This window comes from Coregonus lavaretus (genome assembly GCF_964263955.1).
Source record: "Coregonus lavaretus genome assembly, contig: HAP1_SCAFFOLD_485, whole genome shotgun sequence".
NCBI lineage: Eukaryota > Metazoa > Chordata > Actinopteri > Salmoniformes > Salmonidae > Coregonus > Coregonus lavaretus.
This window is the reverse complement of record NW_028166698.1, coordinates 14,489-40,864: the sequence shown is the minus strand read 5'-3', so window position 1 is coordinate 40,864 and position 26,376 is coordinate 14,489. Positions and strand designations below refer to the sequence as shown.

The following is a 26,376-nucleotide window of genomic DNA, read 5'->3' as shown; positions in this document are numbered from 1 at the left end:
ATGGAGCTCCCCTGTGGTTTCCTGCTGGAGCTCCCCTGTGGTTTCCTGCTGGAGCTCCCCTGTGGTTTCCTGCTGGAGCTCCCCAGTGGTTTCCTGCTAGAGCTCCCCTGTGGTTTCCTGCTGGAGCTCCCCTGCGGTTTCCTGCTGGAGCTCCCCTGCGGTTTCCTGATGGAGCTCCCCTGTGGTTTCCTGTTGGAGCTCCCCTGTGGTTTCCTGCTGGAGCTCCCCTGTGGTTTCCTGCTGGAGCTCCCCTGTGGTTTCCTGCTGGAGCTCCCCTGTGGTTTCCTGCTGGAGCCCACAATAAGTAATTTAACTTGTTAATGAAAACCAGTAACACTTGTCTTTTGGTTCCACAGTTTCACAACTGATGGACTTCATTATTTTTGTATATAGCAATTATAATACAAAAGCTTCCAACAATAATAATCAAGTTCTGTTCTTACCTTACCCCAGAAGTCTTCTAACCTCTAATACACCAATCAGATCCTGTCTTCTAACCTCTAATACACCAATCAGATCCTGTCTTCTAACCTCTAATACACCAATCAGATCCTGATCTGTCTTCCAAAGAATCTCCTCTCTGCTCCTTTTCCTCTTTTATATTGGGTTTTCTACCCCTTCATTGTCTTAATTGCCGTTACACCTGACATTTAAGCAGTTTAATACACATTGACTCCTTTACACATAATGTCCACACAGAGTCAAATAACACATTGTTTCCTTCGTAGGTGACGACAATCGTGGTGTCATCTGCTTCATGGCCCACGTGCCATCAGGAAACTCTACCAACTCCATCCCAGGACCGAGATCCGACTCCATCCCAGGACCAAGATCCGACTCCATCCCAGGACCAAGATCCGACTCCATCCCAGGACCAAGATCCGACTCCATCCCAAGACCAAGATCCGACTCCATCCCAGGACCGAGATCCGACAGGGTTGTCGCAATATAAGATGAACCTCCACCATCAGCATACAGTCTACCTCCACCCTCCATCAGAGGAACATCAGCATACAGTCTACCTCCACCCTCCATCAGAGGAACATCAGCATACAGTCTACCTCCACCCTCCATCAGAGGAACATCAGCATACAGTCTACCTCCACCCTCCATCAGAGGAACATCAGCATACAGTCTACCTCCACCCTCCATCAAAGGAACATCAGCATACAGTCTACCTCCACCCTCCATCAGAGGAACATCAGCATACAGTCTACCTCCACCCTCCATCAGAGGAACATCAGAGGAACATCAGCATACAGCGGTTCTTCTTCTCCTTCTTCCGCTTGTTCTTGTCTTTTGTTGTTTCAGTTGTTTTGTTCCCAGAGTCTTGTCTGGGTACTGAGGGAGTCACCAGGTCATTTTGACTAGGCCCTTTCACAACACTGTCCACCCAAAACTACCTCCACCCTCCATCAGAGGAACATCAGCATACAGTCTACCTCCACCCTCCATCAGAGGAACATCAGCATACAGTCTACCTCCACCCTCCATCAGAGGAACATCAGCATACAGTCTACCTCCACCCTCCATCAAAGGAACATCAGCATACAGTCTACCTCCACCCTCCATCAGAGGAACATCAGCATACAGTCTACCTCCACCCTCCATCAGAGGAACATCAGCATACAGTCTACCTCCACCCTCCATCAGAGGAACATCAGCATACAGTCTACCTCCACCCTCCATCAGAGGAACATCAGAGGAACATCAGCATACAGCGGTTCTTCTTCTCCTTCTTCCGCTTGTTCTTGTCTTTTGTTGTTTCAGTTGTTTTGTTCCCAGAGTCTTGTCTGGGTACTGAGGGAGTCACCAGGTCATTTTGACTAGGCCCTTTCACAACACTGTCCACCCAAAACTTCTATTCAGATTTTGTTCATCTTCCTAGCACTGTAGGAGCACCTTTTTTGTAGGATATATAACCTTATATCCTTGTAGATTTACCCAATATGTCATGGTTAGCTGTTGTCTTCTTAAGTTTAAAGGCATCTCTCTCAACTCTACTTGCATCGCTGCCACCGGGGAGGTCCTGAGTGCTCCACAACATATTCTTAGGGCTTGGGCCTGGATTACATCTAGCTTTTATAAAGATGTTTGAGCTGCTGATCCATATGCTATCCTTCCATAATCCAGTGATGACTTTAACAGATCTATATATAGCATTTTCAATGCCATTCTATCTGCCCCCCCACTCCATTCCTGACAGGCAACACATCACATTCAATATTTTCTTTCCTTTGACAACTACTCTAAAAGGCTCCGCCCATGTCATTCGAGTGTCAAACCAGACCCCCAGGAACCTACACACTCCCACCTTCTACAGATTCCTTCCATACAACTTCAAGTATATTTCCTCCCCAACCTTCCTTCTAGAAGAAAACACAACTGAAAACTTGAAGGAACCTGAGGAAGCACTGCTCAACTTCACTGATTGTTTCTTGAACTCTCCTGGCTGTATGGGGAATATTTCTCCCTCTCTTCCATCTCTTCCACATTACCCGTCATCTGCAAACAATGACCTCCCAATATCAGGTCTCACCAGGGAGAATAATTCATCAGTCATAATGGAGAACAACAAAGGACTAATGACACTTCCCTGGGGGGGGTACCATTATCTACCTCATAGCTTTCTGACATAGAGATCTGGTGACTTAGTCCTCTACTCTCCAGAAAGTAAGTCAGTCTTTCCATTATCATCCTTTCCATTAGTTTCCATATGTGAGATGTCAACGCTATCGGCCTATAGCTTGAAGGACTAGCAGGGTCTTTCCCTGGTTTCCGTATCGGCACCACTACCGCCTACGTCCAACTTCCAGGCAGTTTCCCTTCCTGCCACACCTTATTGTAAAGGCCCAATACTTTCCCCATTGCAGTGTCACTGAGATGAGCCATCATGATGCAACACATCTCATCCTTCCCAGGAGATGTTACCCCAGCTTTAGCTAATGCTCTCTTCATCTCAGCCAACATAAATGGGGCATTCAATTCATCCCCCACCATCTTGATCTGATCCAGGACCCCCGGATGTTTTCCTCTGACCCTCTCTCTCCCATGATGCCCCTCTTCTCTCAGATTATTTTAGCTGCGCACCTTCACAAATGCCTGGGCTAACATCTCTGCCTTCTCCATATCTCTCACTGCAACAATCTCCCCAATTTTCAGCGAGGGAGATTCCAATCTCTTCTGACCCCACTCATCCTCTTAATCATCCCCCATACCTCTCCCACAGGAGTGGTCCTGTCCAATGTTCCCTCAAAAAAAGATTTGGCACTGAGCAAATTTCAGGTCTGCTGAGCACAAACTTGAATGTTGTGAAAATGATGATGACATAAAGGGCAACAGGTGTGTAACAACAGACAACAGGTGCAACATAGAAACAGAGAACATAGATCAGCAGCAGCTAGTACTCTGGGGACGACGAACGCCGAAGCCTGCCCGAGCGAGGAGGAGGGGCAGCCTCGGCAGAATCCGTGACATCCTGCCTATGTTTCCACAGAAACGGCACCAATACTCCCTCTTAGCTGTCCTAATGGTCCTCCTTACTACTGCTTGTGCTTGTTTATATTGAATCAGGTGCTGGTAATTATGGGACCTTTTCAACATTCTGAAAGCACTGTTGATACACTTCACTGCTTCTCTACACTCTTCAGTCCACAATGGAACTACGTTACTCCTTCTCCCCCCCTGTACCCATAGGAATCACCTGCCTTACTCCTTCCCCCCCCTGTCCCCATAGGAATCACCTGCCTTACTCCTCCCCCCCCCCCCCCCGTCCCCATAGGAATCACCTGCCTTACTCCTTCTCCCCCCCCTGTACCCATAGGAATCACCTGCCTTACTCCTTCTCTCCCCCTGTCCCCATAGGAATCACCTGCCTTACTCCTTCTCCCCCCCCTGTACCCATAGGAATCACCTGCCTTACTCTTCCTCTCCCCTGTACCCATAGGAATTACCTGCCTTCCTCCTTCTCCCCCCCCCCCCCTGTACCCATAGGAATCACCTACCTTCCTCCTCCTCCCCCCCTGTCCCCATAGGAATCACCTGCCTTACTCCTTCTCCCCCCCCTGTCCCCATAGGAATCACCTGCCTTCCTCCTTCTCCCCCCTGTACCCATAGGAATCACCTGCCTTCCTCCTTCTCCCCCCTGTCCCCATAGGAATCACCTGCCTTACTCCTTCTCTCCCCCCCCCCTGTACCCATAGGAATCACCTGCCTTACTCCTTCTCCCCCCCTGTACCCATAGGAATCACCTGCCTTCCTCCTTCTCCCCCCCTGTACCCATAGGAATCACCTGCCTTACTCCTTCTCTCCCCCTGTACCCATAGGAATCACCTGCCTTCCTCCTTCTCCCCCCCTGTACCCATAGGAATCACCTGCCTTACTCCTTCTCTCCCCCTGTCCCCATAGGAATCACCTGCCTTACTCCTTCTCCCCCTGTCCCCATAGGAATCACCTGCCTTACTCCTTCTACACAGTATTCATCTACACAGTATTGAGAGAGATTGACTGTTACACGTGACTTCCGTCTCGCTTCCGCATTGTCTCCGTGCTGCTCTGCTGTTTGTTGCTACTTGGCTACCTGCCAAACTATTCACGTTTTACTTTTAATAAACGTTTAATCAATCTCTGTGTTCAACAAATTTACCAACTTTTTAGTTTTGTCCTCACTCATCTTTTTTCGTTAAACTTTTTCACCCCGGACGTTTATCCCGAGACAGAAGAGTCATTTTCCTGTGCGTTTTAGCTGCCAACTTTACGTTATTTTCCTTTTTCCATCGCAACTTTTTTCCCTTATTCAACTTTTTCACTCCGGACGCTTTATCTGGACATGGTTCATCAACAACTTCAACAGCCGAAGCTAAGTAGTAACATTAACATGATGTCTTCTAATTGCAGTCGCTGTACTCATAATATACAGGAGAATTCTCGCCTTACGGCGAGAATAGCTGTGCTACAAGCCCAGCTTCAGACGCAATCGTTAGGCAAGGGTAATATCAGTGTAGGAAAGGAAGAAACAGCGTCTGTGCCACCAGTAAGTACAGACAGTAACGTTAGTATAAATCCCCCCGCACAGTCCCCGCAGCCGGACAACTTTCTCATGGCTTCTGGAGGGAAATACTGTTGGAATGCTCAACCGGTGTCGCTCATTCAGCCGACAGAAACCTTCAACCGGTTTTCCCCATTATGTAGCGAGTCGGAGTCTGAGTCTGAGTCTTCTCTAGTCTCTACTCCTCCCGTTACGGGGTCTGAGACTCCGAAGGCTCCCACCATTAGCTCTGACAAATTGAAAACCCTAGTCATTGGCGACTCCATTACCCGCAGTATTAGACTTAAAACGAATCACCCAGCGATCATACACTGTTTACCAGGGGGCAGGGCTACCGACGTTAAGGCTAATCTAAAGATGGTGCTGGCTAAAGCTAAAACTGGCGAGTGTAGAGAGTATAGAGATATTGTTATCCACGTCGGCACCAACGATGTTAGGATGAAACAGTCAGAGGTCACCAAGTGCAACATAGCTTCAGCGTGTAAATCAGCTAGAAAGATGTGTCGGCATCGAGTAATTGTCTCTGGCCCCCTCCCAGTTAGAGGAAGTGACGAGCTCTACAGCAGAGTCTCAGCACTTAATCGCTGGTTGAAAACTGTTTTCTGCCCCTCCCAAAAGATAACATTTGTGGATAATTGGCCCTCTTTCTGGGACTCACCCACAAACAGGACCAAGCCTGACCTGCTGAGGAGTGACGGACTCCATCCTAGCTGGAGGGGTGCTCTCCTCTTATCTACCAACATAGATAGGGCTCTAACTCCTCTAGCCCCACAGTGAAATAGGGTGCAGGCCAGGCAGCAGGCTGTTAGCCAACCTGCCAGCTTAGTGGAGTCTGCCAATAGCACAGTCAGTGTAGTCAGCTCAGCCATACCCATTGAGACTGTGTCTGTGCCTCGACCTAGGTTGGGCAAAACTAAACATGGCGGTGTTCACCCTAGCAATCTTATTAGGATAAAGACCTCCTCCATTCCTGCCATTATTGAAAGAGCGTGATACCTCACATCTCAAAATAGGGTTACTTAATGTTAGATCCCTCACTTCAAAGGCAGTCATAGTCAATGAACTAATCACTGATCATAATCTTGATGTGATTGGCCTGACTGAAACATGGCTTAAGCCTGATGAATTTGCTGTGTTAAATGAGGCCTCACCTCCTGGTTACACTAGTGACCATATTCCCCGTGCATCCCGCAAAGGCGGAGGTGTTGCTAACATTTACGATAGCAAATTTCAATTTACAAAAAAAAAAATGGCGTTTTCATCTTTTGAGCTTCTAGTCATGAAATCTATGCAGCCTACTCAATCACTTTTTATAGCTACTGTTTACAGGCCTCCTGGGCCATATACAGCGTTCCTCTCTGAGTTTCCTGAATTCCTATCAGACCTTGTAGTCATAGCAGATCATATTCTAATTTTTGGTGATTTTAATATTCACATGGAGAAGTCCACAGACCCACTCCAAAAGTATTTCGGAGCCATTATCGACTCAGTGGGTTTTGTCCAACATGTCTCTGGACCTACTCACTGCCACAGTCATACTCTGGACCTAGTTTTGTCCCATGGAATAAATGTTGTAGATCTTAATGTTTTTCCACAAAATCCTGGACTATCGGACCACCATTTTATTACGTTTGCAATCGCAACAAATAATCTGCTCAGACCCCAACCAAGGAGCATCAAAAGTCGTGCTATAAATTCTCAGACAACACAAAAATTCATTGATGCCCTTCCAGACTCCTTCTGCCTACCCAAGGACGTCAGAGGACAAAAATCAGTTAACCACTTAACTGAGGAACTCAATTTAACCTTGCGCAATACCCTAGATGCAGTTGCACCCCTAAAAACGAAAAACATTTGTCATAAGAAACTAGCTCCCTGGTATACAGAAAATACCCGAGCTTTGAAGCAAGCTTCCAGGAAATTGGAACGGAAATGGCGCCACACCAAACTGGAAGTCTTCCGACTAGCTTGGAAAGACAGTACCGTGCAGTACCGAATAGCCCTCACTGCTGCTCGATCATCCTACTTTTCCAACTTAATCGAGGAAAATAAGAACAATCCAAAATTTCTTTTTGATACTGTTGCAAAGCTAACTAAAAAGCAGCATTCCCCAAGAGAGGATGGCTTTCACTTCAGCAGTGATAAATTCATGAACTTCTTTGAGGAAAAGATCATGACCATTAGAAAGCAAATTACGGACTCCTCTTTGAATCTGCGTATTCCTCCAGGGCTTAGCTGTCCTGGATCTGCACAGCTCTGCGAGGGCCTGGGATCGGGAGAGACACTTAAGTGTTTTAGTACTATATCTCTTGACACAATGATGAAAATAATCATGGCCTCTAAACCTTCAAGCTGCATACTGGATCCTATTCCTACTAAACTGCTGAAGGAGATGCTTCCTGTGCTTGGCCCTCCTATGTTGAACATAATAAACAGCTCTCTATCCACCGGATGTGTACCAAACTCACTAAAAGTGGCAGTGATAAAGCCTCTCTTGAAAAAGCCAAACCTTGACCCGGAAAATATAAAAAACTATCGGCCTATATCGAATCTTCCATTCCTCTCAAAAATTTTAGAAAAAGCTGTTGCGCAGCAACTCACTGCCTTTCTGAAGACAAACAATGTATACGAAATGCTTCAGTCTGGTTTTAGACCCCATCATAGCACTGAGACTGCACTTGTGAAGGTGGTAAATGACCTTTTAATGGCGTCAGACCGAGGCTCTGCATCTGTCCTCGTGCTACTAGACCTTAGTGCTGCCTTTGACACCATCGATCACCACATTCTTTTGGAGAGACTGGAAACCCAAATTGGTCTACACGGACAAGTTCTGGCCTGGTTTAGATCCTACCTGTCGGAAAGATATCAGTTTGTCTCTGTGAATGGTCTGTCCTCCGACAAATCAACTGTACATTTCGGTGTTCCTCAAGGTTCCGTTTTAGGACCACTATTGTTTTCACTATATATTTTACCTCTTGGGGATGTTATTCGAAAACATAATGTTAACTTTCACTGCTATGCGGATGACACACAGCTGTACATTTCAATGAAGCATGGTGAAGCCCCAAAATTGCCCTCGCTAGAAGCCTGTGTTTCAGACATAAGGAAGTGGATGGCTGAAAACTTTTTACTTTTAAACTCGGACAAAACAGAGATGCTTGTTCTAGGTCCCAAGAAACAAAGAGATCTTCTGTTAAATCTGACAATTCATCTTGATGGTTGTAAAGTCGTCTCAAATAAAACTGTGAAGGACCTAGGCGTTACTCTTGACCCTGATCTCTCTTTTGACGAACATATCAAGACTGTTTCAAGGACAGCTTTTTTCCATCTACGTAACATTGCAAAAATCAGAAATTTTCTGTCCAAAAATGATGCAGAAAAATTAATCCATGCATTTGTTACTTCTAGGTTAGACTACTGCAATGCTCTATTTTCCGGCTACCCGGATAAAGCACTAAATAAACTTCAGTTAGTGCTAAATACGGCTGCTAGAATCCTGACTAGAACCAAGAAATTTGATCATATTACTCCAGTGCTAGCTTCCCTACACTGGCTTCCTGTTAAGGCAAGGGCTGATTTCAAGGTTTTACTGTTAACCTATAAAGCGTTACATGGGCTTGCTCCTACCTATCTTTCCGAGTTGGTCCTGCCGTACATACCAATACGTACGCTACGGTCACAAGACGCAGGCCTCCTAATTGTCCCTAGAATTTCTAAGCAAACAGCGGGAGGCAGGGCTTTCTCCTATAGATCTCCATTTTTATGGAACAGTCTGCCTACCCATGTGAGAGACGCAGACTCGGTCTCAACCTTTAAGTCTTTACTGAAGACTTATCTCTTCAGTAGGTCATATGATTGAGTGTAGTCTGGCCCAGGAGTGTGAAGGTGAACGGAAAGGCTGGAGCAACGAACAGCCCTTGCTGTCTCTGCCAGGCCGGTTCCCCTCTCCACTGGGGTTCTCTGCCTCTAACCCTGTTGCAGGGGCTGAGTCACTGGCTTGCTGGTGCTCTTTCATGCCGTCCCTGGGAGGGGTGCGTCACTTGAGTGGGTTGAGTTACTGACGTGATCTTCCTGTCTGGGTTGGCGCCCCCCCCTTGGTTTGTGCTGTGGTGGAGACCTCTGTGGGCTATACTCGGCCTTGTCTCAGGATTGTAAGTTGGTGGTTGGGGATATCCCTCTAGTGGTGCGGGGGCTGTGCTTTGGCGGAGTGGGTGGGGTTATATCCTTCCTGTTTGGCCCTGTCCGGGGGTTTCTTCGGATGGGGCCACAGTGTCTCCGGACCGCTCCTGTCTCAGCCTCCAGTATTTATGCTGCAGTAGTTTATGTGTCGGGGGGCTGGGGTTAGTTGGTTATACCTGGAGTACTTCTCCTGTCTTATCCAGTGTCCTGTGTGAATTTAAGTATGCTCTCTCTAATTCTCTCGTTCTCTCTTTCTCTCTGAGAACCTGAGCCCTAGGACCATACGTCAGGACTACCGGGCATGATGACACCTTGCTGTCCCCAGTCCGCCTGGCCTTGCTGCTATTCCAGTTTCAACTGTTCTGCCTGCGGCTACGAAACCCCTACCTGTCCCAGACCTGCTGTTTTCAACTCTTAATGATCGGCTTTGAAAAGCCAACTGAGAGACCTGAGCCCTAGGACCATACGTCGGGACTACCGGCCGTGGTGACTCCTTGCTGTCCCCAGTCCGCCTGGCCTTGCTGCTATTCCAGTTTAAACTGTTCTGCCTGCGGTTATGGAACCCCTACCTGTCCCAGACCTGCTGTTTTAAACTCTTAATGATCGGCTATGAAAAGCCAACTGAGATTTATTCCTGATTATTATTTGACCATGCTTGTCACTTATGAACATTTTTGAACATCTTGGCATGGTTCTGTTATAATCTCCACCCGGCACAGCCAGAAGAGGACTGGCCACCCCTCATAGCCTGGTTCCTCTCTAGGTTTCTTCCTAGGTTTTGCCTTTCTAGGGAGTTTTTCCTAGCCACCGTGCTTCTACACCTGCATTACTAGCTGTTTGGGGTTTTAGGCTGGGTTTCTGTACAGCACTTCGAGATATTAGCTGATGTAAGAAGGGCTATATAAAATAAAATTGATTGATTGATTGATTCTCCCCCCCTGTCCCCATAGGAATCACCTGCCTTACTCCTTCTCCCCCCCCTGTCCCCATAGGAATCACCTGCCTTACTCCTTCTCCCCCCCTGTACCCATAGGAATCACCTGCCTTCCTCCTTCTCCCCCCCCTGTCCCCATAGGAATCACCTGCCTTCCTCCTTCTCCCCCCCTGTACCCATAGGAATCACCTGCCTTACTCCTTCTCCCCCCCTGTACCCATAGGAATCACCTGCCTTACTCCTTCTCTCCCCCTGTACCCATAGGAATCACCTGCCTTACTCCTTCTCTCCCCCTGTCCCCATAGGAATCACCTGCCTTACTCCTTCTCCCCCCCTGTCCCCATAGGAATCCCCTGCCTTACTCCTTCTCTCCCCCTGTCCCCATAGGAATCCCCTGCCTTCCTCCTTCTCCCCCTGTACCCATAGGAATCACCTGCCTTACTCCTTCTCCCCCCCTGTCCCCATAGGAATCACCTGCCTTACTCCTTCTCCCCCCCTGTACCCATAGGAATCACCTGCCTTACTCCTTCTCACCCCCTGTACCCATAGGAATCACCTGCCTTACTCCTTCTCTCCCCCTGTCCCCATAGGAATCACCTGCCTTACTCCTTCTCCCCCCCTGTCCCCATAGGAATCCCCTGCCTTACTCCTTCTCTCCCCCCTGTCCCCATAGGAATCCCCTGCCTTCCTCCTTCTCCCCCTGTACCCATAGGAATCACCTGCCTTACTCCTTCTCCCCCCCTGTCCCCATAGGAATCACCTGCCTTACTCCTTCTCCCCCCCTGTCCCCATAGGAATCACCTGCCTTACTCCTTCTCTCCCCCTGTACCCATAGGAATCACCTGCCTTACTCCTTCTCCCCCCCTGTCCCCATAGGAATCACCTGCCTTTCTCCTTCTCTCCCCCTGTACCCATAGGAATCACCTGCCTAAGTGATATGGAAAGTTACGGAGTGATATGGATAATTACTGAGTGATATGGTAAGTTACGGAGTGATATGGATAATTACTGAGTGATATGGTAAGTTACGGAGTGATATGGATAATTACTGAGTGATATGGTAAGTTACGGAGTGATATGGATAATTACTGAGTGATATGGTAAGTTACGGAGTGATATGGATAATTACTGAGTGATATGGTAAGTTACGGAGTGAGAAAAGAGGAAGTGCAGAAAGTTCATATTCTGTTCAAATATTTTATTTTAGAATATGAATGTTCCTAAGGAGGGAGGCAAAGGGCAACAGTCTAGTTTCCGTTCTTGATAAGGCCAGTTGCTGCGGAACCAGAACCATGAGGGATGTGGAACTCAACTCAAGATAAGGTCAACAGTTGAAGAGAGAAGATTCTGCTGGAAGGGAGGCCACAGGGGCCCACATCGAAGAACATTTGATTACAGTCCTATCTCACACAACATACACATTTCCACGCCCATGAGGGTCGGAGAGTTAGGCAGGGCCATGACAATACCAGTAAGAGGAACCTACTGTGTTTCTGCCTAGCAACAGAGGAGGAGTGTCTATCTTAGACACGCAAAGAGATGACTCCGCCCAGTTGGAAGGTATCAAGATGTTCTTGTGTTTGCAGCTGAAGCACCCAGTGGGTTGAATAAACTTGGTTTGAGCTTTCTCTAGTTGTCAGTGAGTTTTTACTCTGTTTGTTCAGAAACTAACACTCCTGCACTTCACTGAACAACTCCCATCCGCCACACTGTGGGCACCCCCACAGTTACAGCACTTTAACTGCACTCCGTCTCCACATTTCCCATATGCATGTTCTTCCCCACACTTCACACATCTCCTTCTGCCTTTACCCACCGCCGCCACAAGCCCAAACCTTTGACAGTTATAGCAACACAATCGTTTCAGAACATAAGCTCGCACATACAGTAGTAACTCAATCCTAACTTTTCTTGGCAGGACCAGATCCTCAAAGTTTAGTAGCACTGACAAGCTATCCACCTTCTTCCCTTCTGGTGTCATCTGGAGGCGCTTTGCCTCAATAAGAGAGCCTCCCTTCAAATGGTCCTTTATTTCTTTCATCTTAACAATTTCTAGAACTCCTGTAATAACTCACTTCACGCACTGCCGTCCAGTTTGATCAGGCACGTTTATCTGCTTGAGTGCCTTCTCCTACTGTTTAGCATTGACACACACCACCACCAAACTTCCATCACGAAGAACCTCTCCTACTTTACTCTCCAAATCCCTAGTCAACGCGATCGGACTCACCACCGTAACTCCACCCTACTCCTTAAATTTCAAAAAACAATCGATTCATATGTTATTTTTAACACTATAATTTGTTTACAAGCATGATAGTTGTACTTTAGTTTATGGTTTTTCAAGAAGTTCAAAGCTCAGACTGGGAAAAAATAGTTTTGAACGGTCATCCAACTCGGAATTCTAAGTCAGAAACTCTGGATTTATGGTGCTTTCAAGACAACTGGGAACTCGTGACGTCAGTGATTTTCAGGTCGGAAAGTCAGAGCTCTAGGATGATTCCCGAGTTTCCGACTTGGAATTCCAAGTTGGATGACTGTTAAAAAAGATTTTCCCAGTCGGGGCTTGTTTTTTTGTTTTTTTGTTAGTTCCCAGTTGTCTTGAACGCAGCATCATCCTAGAGCTCTGACTTTGGAAAAGTCTGAACGGGAACCTAGGGACGTCCCAACTCTGAAGTCACCCTTGACTGAGGAGAGGAACGCGCCCCACGCTGCCAAACGTTAGCAGTGTGTGCTGGAGGAATATCGCTGGGAATATCGCTGGGTTGCATAAAGGCAGCGAGACTGATGATGAGTATTAGCTACCAAGCTGAGTCTTGCCAGCAAAGCCATTGTTGGACAAGCATCTTCCATATGCGAGTCACGAGCATCTACGGCCATCTTCACTGGCTAACGTCAGCTAGCTAGCTACAGTACAGTGAACTATGGCTAACTAATTCTTATTTTTTGTAGCTAGCAAGGTATTGAAAATATTGTCAGATAATGCACAGGCCTCATGTCTGGGCCTCATAGTATTGATGCAAACGTGTGGATTGCTTCTCCTGGAATGGGACCATCCAGGACCCAATTTCCCAAAAGCACCTTAAGGCTAAGTTCAACAGTATCCTATGGTTCTAACGATGAACTTAGCCAAACTTACCCTTAAGATGCTTTTGGGAAACCATGCCCTGTACAGTAGCTGTCAACTGAAGAATTCATCAGGCTAGCTAGCTAGATACCATTGGCTCATCTGATTATGTTGAAATGCAGCCTGTAAATATTTAGCTATCTTCAATCTAGCTAATGTTACCTATCTTATTTTCTGGCTATGATTTGATTTTTATTTTATTTTATTAGGATCTCTTTTAGTCCTCATTTGGACTAATCTTCCCAGAGTCCTTCAACATTAAAATACAATTTATAATACGATCACATTTTCACATATAACACACTGTTACAAACAGACATATACACTGACATATTGAACAGATAAATACTCAAACAGTCGGAAAATATAGATTGATTCCTTCATCTACCATAGTCCAATTTCCTTTATTTAAATGGTTCTAAAGTATTGTTTGAATTTATATATTGAAAGGTTTCTGGTTTGCTCTGATAAATTATTCAATTTCTATATTGCTCTAAATCAAAATGTTATTTTGTCTGTTTCTGTTTTCTGTCTGGATAACACATAGATGGAGGACAATCTATTCCCAGTATTTACTGAATGGATAACACATAGATGGTGGACAATCTATTCCCAGTATTTACTGAATGGATAACACATAGATGGTGGACAATCTATTCCCAGTAGTTACTGAATGGATAACACATAGATGGTGGACAATCTGTTCCCAGTATTTACTGAATGGATAACACATAGATGGTGGACAATCTATTCCCAGTATTTAACTGAATGGATAACACATAGATGGTGGACAATCTATTCCCAGTATTTACTGAATGGATAACACATAGATGGTGGACAATCTATTCCCAGTATTTAACTGAATGGATAACACATAGATGGTGGACAATCTATTCCCAGTATTTACTGAATGGATAACACATAGATGGAGGACAATCTATTCCCAGTATTTACTGAATGGATAACACATAGATGGTGGACAATCTATTCCCAGTATTTACTGGATAACACATAGATGGAGGACAATCTATTCCCAGTATATACTGGATAACACATAGATGGAGGACAATCTATTCCCAGTATTTAACTGAATGGATAACACATAGATGGTGGACAATCTAATCCCAGTAGTTACTGAATAGATAAGACATAGATGGTGGACAATCTATTCCCCGTATTTACTGAATGGATAACACATAGATGGTGGACAATCTATTCCCAGTATTTACTGAATGGATAACACATAGATGGTGGACAATCTATTCCCAGTAGTTACTGAATGGATAACACATAGATGGTGGACAATCTAATCCCAGTATTTACTGAATGGATAACACATAGATGGAGTACAATCTATTCCCAGTATTTACTGAATGGATAACACATAGATGGTGGACACTCTATTCCCAGTATTTACTGAATGGATAACACATAGATGGTGGACAATCTATTCCCAGTATTTACTGGATGGATAACACATAGATGGTGGACAATCTATTCCCAGTATTTACTGAATGGATAACACATAGATGGAGGACAATCTATTCCCAGTATTTACTGGATAACACATAGATGGTGGACAATCTATTCCCAGTATTTACTGAATGGATAACACATAGATGGAGGACAATCTATTCCCAGTATATACTGGATAACACATAGATGGAGGACAATCTATTCCCAGTATTTACTGAATGGATAACACATAGATGGTGGACAATCTATTCCCAGTATTTACTGAATGGATAACACATAGATGGAGGACAATCTGTTCCCAGTATTTAACTGAATGGATAACACATAGATGGTGGACAATCTAATCCCTGTATTTACTGAATGGATAACACATAGATGGTGGACAATCTATTCCCAGTATTTACTGAATGGATAACACATAGATGGTGGACAATCTATTCACAGTATTTACTGAATGGATAACACATAGATGGTGGACAATCTATTCCCTGTATTTACTGAATGGATAACACATAGATGGTGGACAATCTATTCCCAGTATTTACTGAATGGATAACACATAGATGGTGGACAATCTATTCCCAGTATTTACTGAATGGATAACACATAGATGCTGGACAATCTAATCCCAGTATTTACTGAATGGATAACACATAGATGGTGGACAATCTAATCCCAGTATTTACTGAATGGATAACACATAGATGGTGGACAATCTAATCCCAGTATTTACTGAATGGATAACACATAGATGGTGGACAATCTATTCCCAGTATTTAGTGAATGGATAACACATAGATGGAGGACAATCTATTCCCAGTATTTACTGAATGGATAACACATAGATGGTGGACAATCTATTCCCAGTATTTACTGAATGGATAACACATAGATTGAGGACAATCTGTTCCCAGTATTTAACTGAATGGATAACACATAGATGGTGGACAATCTAATCCCTGTATTTACTGAATGGATAACACATAGATGGTGGACAATCTATTCCCAGTATTTACTGAATGGATAACACATAGATGGTGGACAATCTATTCACAGTATTTACTGAATGGATAACACATAGATGGTGGACAATCTATTCCCTGTATTTACTGAATGGATAACACATAGATGGTGGACAATCTATTCCCTGTATTTACTGAATGGATAACACATAGATGGTGGACAATCTATTCCCTGTATTTACTGAATGGATAACACATAGATGGTGGACAATCTATTCCCAGTATTTACTGAATGGATAACACATAGATGGTGGACAATCTATTCCCAGTATTTACTGAATGGATAACACATAGATGGTGGACAATCTATTCCCAGTATTTACTGAATGGATAACACATAGATGGTGGACAATCTATTCCCAGTATTTACTGAATGGATAACACATAGATGGTGGACAATCTATTCCCAGTATTTACTGAATGGATAACACATAGATGGTGGACAATCTATTCCCAGTATTTACTGAATGGATAACACATAGATGGTGGACAATCTATTCCCTGTATTTACTGAATGGATAACACATAGATGGAGGACAATCTATTCCCAGTATTTACTGAATGGATAACACATAGATGGTGGACAATCTATTCCCAGTATTTACTGGATAACACATAGATGGAGGACAATCTGTTCCCAGTATTTACTGGATAACACATAGATGGAGGACAATCTATTCCCAGTAGTTACTGAATGGATAACACATAGATGGTGGACAATCTATTCCCAGTATTTACCGAATGGATAACACAAAGATGGTGGACAATCTATTCACAGTATTTACTGAATGGATAACACATAGATGGTGGACAATCTATTCCCAGTATTTACCGAATGGATAACACAAAGATGGTGGACAATCTATTCACAGTATTTACTGAATGGATAACACATAGATGGTGGACAATCTATTCCCAGTATTTACTGAATGGATAACACATAGATGGTGGACAATCTATTCCCAGTATTTACTGAATGGATAACACATAGATGGTGGACAATCTATTCCCAGTATTTACTGAATGGATAACACATAGATGGTGGACAATCTATTCCCAGTATTTACTGAATGGATAACACATAGATGGTGGACAATCTATTCCCTGTATTTACTGAATGGATAACACATAGATGGAGGACAATCTATTCCCAGTATTTACTGAATGGAAAACACATAGATGGTGGACAATCTATTCCCAGTATTTACTGGATAACACATAGATGGAGGACAATCTGTTCCCAGTATTTACTGGATAACACATAGATGGAGGACAATCTATTCCCAGTATTTAACTGAATGGATAACACATAGATGGTGGACAATCTAATCCCAGTAGTTACTGAATGGATAACACATAGATGGTGGACAATCTATTCCCAGTATTTACTGAATGGATAACACATAGATGGTGGACAATCTATTCCCAGTATTTACTGAATGAATAACACATAGATGGTGGACAATCTATTCCCAGTAGTTACTGAATGGATAACACATAGATGGTGGACAATCTAATCCCAGTATTTACTGAATGGATAACACATAGATGGAGGACAATCTATTCCCAGTATTTACTGAATGGATAACACATAGATGGTGGACACTCTATTCCCAGTATTTACTGAATGGATAACACATAGATGGTGGACAATCTATTCCCAGTATTTACTGGATGGATAACACATAGATGGTGGACAATCTATTCCCAGTATTTACTGAATGGATAACACATAGATGGAGGACAATCTATTCCCAGTATTTACTGGATAACACATAGATGGTGGACAATCTATTCCCAGTATTTACTGAATGGATAACACATAGATGGAGGACAATCTATTCCCAGTATATACTGGATAACACATAGATGGTGGACAATCTATTCCCAGTATTTACTGAATGGATAACACATAGATGGTGGACAATCTATTCCCAGTATTTACTGAATGGATAACACATAGATGGTGGACAATCTATTCCCAGTATTTACTGAATGGATAACACATAGATGGAGGACAATCTATTCCCAGTATTTACTGAATGGATAACACATAGATGGTGGACAATCTATTCCCAGTATTTACTGAATGGATAACACATAGATGGTGGACAATCTATTCCCAGTATTTACTGAATGGATAACACATAGATGGTGGACAATCTATTCCCAGTATTTACTGAATGGATAACACATAGATGGTGGACAATCTAATCCCAGTATTTACTGAATGGATAACACATAGATGGTGGACAATCTAATCCCAGTATTTACTGAATGGATAACACATAGATGGTGGACAATCTATTCCCAGTATTTACTGAATGGATAACACATAGATGGTGGACAATCTATTCCCTGTATTTACTGAATGGATAACACATAGATGGAGGACAATCTATTCCCAGTATTTACTGAATGGATAACACATAGATGGTGGACAATCTATTCCCTGTATTTACTGAATGGATAACACATAGATGGTGGACAATCTAATCCCAGTATTTACTGAATGGATAACACATAGATGGTGGACAATCTAATCCCAGTATTTACTGAATGGATAACACATAGATGGTGGACAATCTATTCCCAGTATTTAGTGAATGGATAACACATAGATGGAGGACAATCTATTCCCAGTATTTACTGAATGGATAACACATAGATGGTGGACAATCTATTCCCAGTATTTACTGAATGGATAACACATAGATGGAGGACAATCTGTTCCCAGTATTTAACTGAATGGATAACACATAGATGGTGGACAATCTAATTCCTGTATTTACTGAATGGATAACACATAGATGGTGGACAATCTATTCCCAGTATTTACTGAATGGATAACACATAGATGGTGGACAATCTATTCACAGTATTTACTGAATGGATAACACATAGATGGTGGACAATCTATTCCCTGTATTTACTGAATGGATAACAAATAGATGGTGGACAATCTATTCCCAGTATTTACTGAATGGATAACACATAGATGGTGGACAATCTATTCCCAGTATTTACTGAATGGATAACACATAGATGGTGGACAATCTAATCCCAGTATTTACTGAATGGATAACACATAGATGGTGGACAATCTAATCCCAGTATTTACTGAATGGATAACACATAGATGGTGGACAATCTATTCCCAGTATTTACTGAATGGATAACACATAGATGGTGGACAATCTATTCCCTGTATTTACTGAATGGATAACACATAGATGGAGGACAATCTATTCCCAGTATTTACTGAATGGATAACACATAGATGGTGGACAATCTATTCCCAGTATTTACTGAATGGATAACACATAGATGGTGGACAATCTATTCCCAGTATTTACTGAATGGATAACACATAGATGGTGGACAATCTAATCCCAGTATTTACTGAATGGATAACACATAGATGGTGGACAATCTAATCCCAGTATTTACTGAATGGATAACACATAGATGGTGGACAATCTATTCCCAGTATTTACTGAATGGATAACACATAGATGGTGGACAATCTATTCCCTGTATTTACTGAATGGATAACACATAGATGGAGGACAATCTATTCCCAGTATTTACTGAATGGATAACACATAGATGGTGGACAATCTATTCCCTGTATTTACTGAATGGATAACACATAGATGGTGGACAATCTAATCCCAGTATTTACTGAATGGATAACACATAGATGGTGGACAATCTAATCCCAGTATTTACTGAATGGATAACACATAGATGGTGGACAATCTATTCCCAGTATTTAGTGAATGGATAACACATAGATGGAGGACAATCTATTCCCAGTATTTACTGAATGGATAACACATAGATGGTGGACAATCTATTCCCAGTATTTACTGAATGGATAACACATAGATGGAGGACAATCTGTTCCCAGTATTTAACTGAATGGATAACACATAGATGGTGGACAATCTAATTCCTGTATTTACTGAATGGATAACACATAGATGGTGGACAATCTATTCCCAGTATTTACTGAATGGATAACACATAGATGGTGGACAATCTATTCACAGTATTTACTGAATGGATAACACATAGATGGTGGACAATCTATTCCCTGTATTTACTGAATGGATAACAAATAGATGGTGGACAATCTATTCCCAGTATTTACTGAATGGATAACACATAGATGGTGGACAATCTATTCCCAGTATTTACTGAATGGATAACACATAGATGGTGGACAATCTAATCCCAGTATTTACTGAATGGATAACACATAGATGGTGGACAATCTAATCCCAGTATTTACTGAATGGATAACACATAGATGGTGGACAATCTATTCCCAGTATTTACTGAATGGATAACACATAGATGGTGGACAATCTATTCCCTGTATTTACTGAATGGATAACACATAGATGGAGGACAATCTATTCCCAGTATTTACTGAATGGATAACACATAGATGGTGGACAATCTATTCCCTGTATTTACTGAATGGATAACACATAGATGGTGGACAATCTAATCCCAGTATTTACTGAATGGATAACACATAGATGGTGGACAATCTAATCCCAGTATTTACTGAATGGATAACACATAGATGGTGGACAATCTATTCCCAGTATTTAGTGAATGGATAACACATAGATGGAGGACAATCTATTCCCAGTATTTACTGAATGGATAACACATAGATGGTGGACAATCTATTCCCAGTATTTACTGAATGGATAACACATAGATGGAGGACAATCTGTTCCCAGTATTTAACTGAATGGATAACACATAGTTGGTGGACAATCTAATCCCTGTATTTACTGAATGGATAACACATAGATGGTGGACAATCTATTCCCAGTATTTACTGAATGGATAACACATAGATGGTGGACAATCTATTCACAGTATTTACTGAATGGATAACACATAGATGGTGGACAATCTATTCCCTGTATTTACTGAATGGATAACACATAGATGGAGGACAATCTATTCCCAGTATTTACTGAATGGATAACACATAGATGGTGGACAATCTAATCCCAGTATTTACTGATGGATAACACATAGATGGTGGACAATCTATTCCCAGTATTTACTGAATGGATAACACATAGATGGTGGACAATCTATTCCCTGTATTTACTGAATGGATAACACATAGATGGAGGACAATCTATTCCCAGTATTTACTGAATGGATAACACATAGATGGTGGACAATCTATTCCCAGTATTTACTGAATGGATAACACATAGATGGAGGACAATCTGTTCCCAGTATTTAACTGAATGGATAACACATAGATGGTGGACAATCTAATCCCTGTATTTACTGAATGGATAACACATAGATGGTGGACAATCTATTCCCAGTATTTACTGAATGGATAACACATAGATGGTGGACAATCTATTCACAGTATTTACTGAATGGATAACACATAGATGGTGGACAATCTATTCCCTGTATTTACTGAATGGATAACACATAGATGGAGGACAATCTATTCCCAGTATTTACTGAATGGATAACACATAGATGGTGGACAATCTAATCCCAGTATTTACTGAATGGATAACACATAGATGGTGGACAATCTATTCCCAGTATTTACTGAATGGATAACACATAGATGGTGGACAATCTATTCCCAGTATTTACTGAATGGATAACACATAGATGGTGGACAATCTATTCCCTGTATTTACTGAATGGATAACACATAGATGGTGGACAATCTATTCCCAGTATTTACTGAATGGATAACACATAGATGGTGGACAATCTATTCCCTGTATTTACTGAATGGATAACACATAGATGGTGGACAATCTAATCCCAGTATTTACTGAATGGATAACACATAGATGGTGGACAATCTATTCCCAGTATTTAGTGAATGGATAACACATAGATGGAGGACAATCTATTCCCAGTATTTACTGAATGGATAACACATAGATGGTGGACAATCTATTCCCAGTATTTACTGAATGGATAACACATAGATGGAGGACAATCTGTTCCCAGTATTTAACTGAATGGATAACACATAGATGGTGGACAATCTAATCCCTGTATTTACTGAATGGATAACACATAGATGGTGGACAATCTATTCCCAGTATTTACTGAATGGATAACTCATAGATGGTGGACAATCTATTCACAGTATTTACTGAATGGATAACACATAGATGGTGGACAATCTATTCCCTGTATTTACTGAATGGATAACACATAGATGGAGGACAATCTATTCCCAGTATTTACTGAATGGATAACACATAGATGGTGGACAATCTAATCCCAGTATTTACTGAATGGATAACACATAGATGGTGGACAATCTATTCCCAGTATTTACTGAATGGATAACACATAGATGGTGGACAATCTATTCCCTGTATTTACTGAATGGATAACACATAGATGGAGGACAATCTATTCCCAGTATTTACTGAATGGATAACACATAGATGGTGGACAATCTATTCCCAGTATTTACTGAATGGATAACACATAGATGGAGGACAATCTGTTCCCAGTATTTAACTGAATGGATAACACATAGATGGTGGACAATCTAATCCCTGTATTTACTGAATGGATAACACATAGATGGTGGACAATCTATTCCCAGTATTTACTGAATGGATAACACATAGATGGTGGACAATCTATTCACAGTATTTACTGAATGGATAACACATAGATGGTGGACAATCTATTCCCTGTATTTACTGAATGGATAACACATAGATGGAGGACAATCTATTCCCAGTATTTACTGAATGGATAACACATAGATGGTGGACAATCTAATCCCAGTATTTACTGAATGGATAACACATAGATGGTGGACAATCTATTCCCAGTATTTACTGAATGGATAACACATAGATGGTGGACAATCTATTCCCTGTATTTACTGAATGGATAACACATAGATGGAGGACAATCTATTCCCAGTATTTACTGAATGGATAACACATAGATGGTGGACAATCTATTCCCTGTATTTACTGAATGGATAACACATAGATGGTGGACAATCTAATCCCAGTATTTACTGAATGGATAATACATAGATGGTGGACAATCTAATCCCAGTATTTACTGAATGGATAACACATAGATGGTGGACAATCTATTCACAGTATTTACTGAATGGATAACACATAGATGGTGGACAATCTATTCCCTGTATTTACTGAATGGATAACACATAGATGGTGGACAATCTATTCCCAGTATTTACTGAATGGATAACACATAGATGGTGGACAATCTATTCCCAGTATTTACTGAATGGATAACACATAGATGGTGGACAATCTAATCCCAGTATTTACTGAATTGATAACACATAGATGGTGGACAATCTAATCCCAGTATTTACTGAATGGATAACACATAGATGGTGGACAATCTATTCCCAGTATTTACTGAATGGATAACACATAGATGGTGGACAATCTATTCCCTGTATTTACTGAATGGATAACACATAGATGGAGGACAATCTATTCCCTGTATTTACTGAATGGATAACACATAGATGGTGGACAATCTATTCCCTGTATTTACTGAATGGATAACACATAGATGGTGGACAATCTATTCCCAGTATTTACTGAATGGATAACACATAGATGGTGGACAATCTAATCCCAGTATTTACTGAATGGATAACACATAGATGGTGGACAATCTATTCCCAGTATTTAGTGAATGGATAACACATAGATGGAGGACAATCTATTCCCAGTATTTCCTGAATGGATAACACATATATGGTGGACAATCTATTCCCAGTATTTACTGAATGGATAACACATAGATGGAGGACAATCTGTTCCCAGTATTTAACTGAATGGATAACACATAGATGGTGGACAATCTAATCCCTGTATTTACTGAATGGATAACACATAGATGGTGGACAATCTATTCCCAGTATTTACTGAATGGATAACACATAGATGGTGGACAATCTATTCACAGTATTTACTGAATGGATAACACATAGATGGTGGACAATATATTCCCTGTATTTACTGAATGGATAACACCTAGATGGTGGACAATCTATTCCCAGTATTTACTGAATGGATAACACATAGATGGTGGACAATCTATTCCCAGTATTTACTGAATGGATAACACATAGATGGTGGACAATCTAATCCCAGTATTTACTGAATGGATAACACATAGATGGTGGACAATCTAATCCCAGTATTTACTGAATGGATAACACATAGATGGTGGACAATCTATTCCCAGTATTTACTGAATGGATAACACATAGATGGTGGACAATCTATTCCCTGTATTTACTGAATGGATAACACATAGATGGAGGACAATCTATTCCCAGTATTTACTGAATGGATAACACATAGATGGTGGACAATCTATTCCCTGTATTTACTGAATGGATAACACATAGATGGTGGACAATCTAATCCCAGTATTTACTGAATGTCACGGTCGCCAATGAAGTATGACCAAAGCGCAGCGTTGGGAGTGAACATGATGATTTTAATTTTGAAACACACGACAAAACAAAACACGATCCGTGACGTCCTCAGTTACACCGACTGAATAAAGAACAAAAACCCACAACCACAAGGTGAACACAGACATTTAAATATGGCTCCCAATCAGAGATAACGAGCCGACAGCTGACACTCGTTACCTCCGATTGGGAGTCACTGACCAAACATAGAACGCGAACACCTAGACACTACCCACAGTACACAACACACGGAAATCTACACACCCTGACTAAACACAAAAAGTCCTAGAACCAGAGTGTGACAGTACCCCCCCCCAAAGGCGCGGACTGCGACCGCGCCTAACTACAAGCAAACAGGGGAGGGCTGGGTGGGCATTCCTCCTCGGCGGCGGCTCCGGCTCCGGGCTTCCTCCCCACTTCCTCTCCAACCCCCCAAAGTACCCCCGGTCCTGCCCAGCCCCGCCGGCCGGAACCGGACTGACGACACGCGCCCCTGGCCTGGCGCGTGGATCCTGGCTGGACGGCTCTGGCGGATCCTGGCTGGAAGGCTCTGGCGGATCCCGGCTGGAAGGCTCTGGCGGATCCCGGCTGGACGGCTCTGGCGGATCCCGGCTGGACGGCTCTGGCGGATCCTGGCTGGACGGCTCTGGCGGATCCTGGCTGGACGGCTCATGGCTGGCTGACGGATCTGGCTGCTCATGGCTGGCTGACGGATCTGGCTGCTCATGGATGGCTGACGGATCTGGCTGCTCATGGCTGGCTGACGGATCTGGCTGCTCATGGCTGGCGGAAGGATCTGGCTGCTCATGGCTGGCGGAAGGCTCTGGCTGATCCTGTCTGGCGGAAGGCTCTGGCTGATCCTGTCTGGCGGACGGCTCTGGCTGGACAGGGCTGACGACGCACCCCGTAGGCTCGGTGCGTTGAGCAGGGACAGGCCGGGCTGGGCTGGCGAAACGCACCACAGACTTGGTGCGGGGCGCAGGAACAGGCCGAGCTGGGCTGGCGACGCACCCCGTAGGCTTGGTGCGTTGAGCAGGGACAGACAGAACCGCACTGGGGACACACACCCCTGGCCCTACACGGGGATCAGGAACGGGCCGGACCGGACTGGAAACACCCCCCAGTACCTCTCGCCGTGCCTCCACACTTTCCATCCCCTTCGTAACCAGTGGCCCCCTTAAACTGGCGGCCATATCTGCCAACCTCTTGCACTCCTCCGGGCCGTACACCTTCTGCCCCGACGTCGTGAGCCCCCCCCCTAAAATTTTTCTGGGGGTCTCCAGGCCTCCATAGTCCTCTCCCAACCTTCGCTCTTCTGGCTCCACCACTCGTTATCCAACTGCTGCTTGGTCTCGTTGTGGTGGGTTTTTCTGTCGGCAGCTGTTGCCTGCGAGGCCGTTACAATTGGATCAGGCTGTGAAGGATCTGAATGCACCAAAACCATAGAGGTATTGACCAAAACGGTCGACTATGGAAAGCCGACCCAGCACGCTGATTACCTGAACCATTTCAATGAGATGAACTCTCTTACTGGGGACCGAAAACATCGCGATGCGGCCTCTGTCCTACCGTTCATCGGCCTCACTGGAAGCGCAAAGCAGAGTCGAAACTGCTGTAAAAATGGTGGTACCTGCATCTTGGGAAGCTTTTGTGCATGCCCACCACATTTTACTGGCCGGAGCTGTGAATACGATGAACGAGTCAGGAGCTGTGGTACCATTCCCCATGGAGTGTGGGTTCAGAAAGGCTGCTCATACTGCAGGTGTGGATATGGGGTCATGCACTGTTTTCCTCAGGTGTTCCACGAGGACTGTGTTGAGGACCAGGAAGTCCGCTGGTTTCATTCGCCGGGTGTCCGAATGAAGCAGACCAAGTACTTCCTGTGTGTAGGACTACTGTTTTTGGTTTTGGTCGTTCGAGAAGCTACTGGTGAATGAGACACGATTGATTTCAGCCTCAAAGGCTTCGTGAAATGACTCCTGGTTTTTGGGCGGCGTACTGAAATGAAATTTCCTTCCAGTGGAAGTCGGAACTACAACGTGCTGTGTTAAAAGCAACTGTCTTGTA

At 43.3% G+C, this 26,376-nt stretch overlaps 1 protein-coding gene across 1 annotated transcript; it reads left to right on the top strand.

Moving 5' to 3' along the window:
• On the top strand, window positions 1–26,376 carry LOC311114395 (cryptic protein-like; the record flags this gene model as incomplete). The annotated part of the gene is made up of 2 exons (XM_084189652.1): window positions 1–304; window positions 25,681–26,376. 2 exons carry the CDS (start codon window positions 1–3, stop codon window positions 26,244–26,246), a joined length of 870 nt encoding a protein of 289 aa, XP_084045778.1. The 3' UTR covers window positions 26,247–26,376.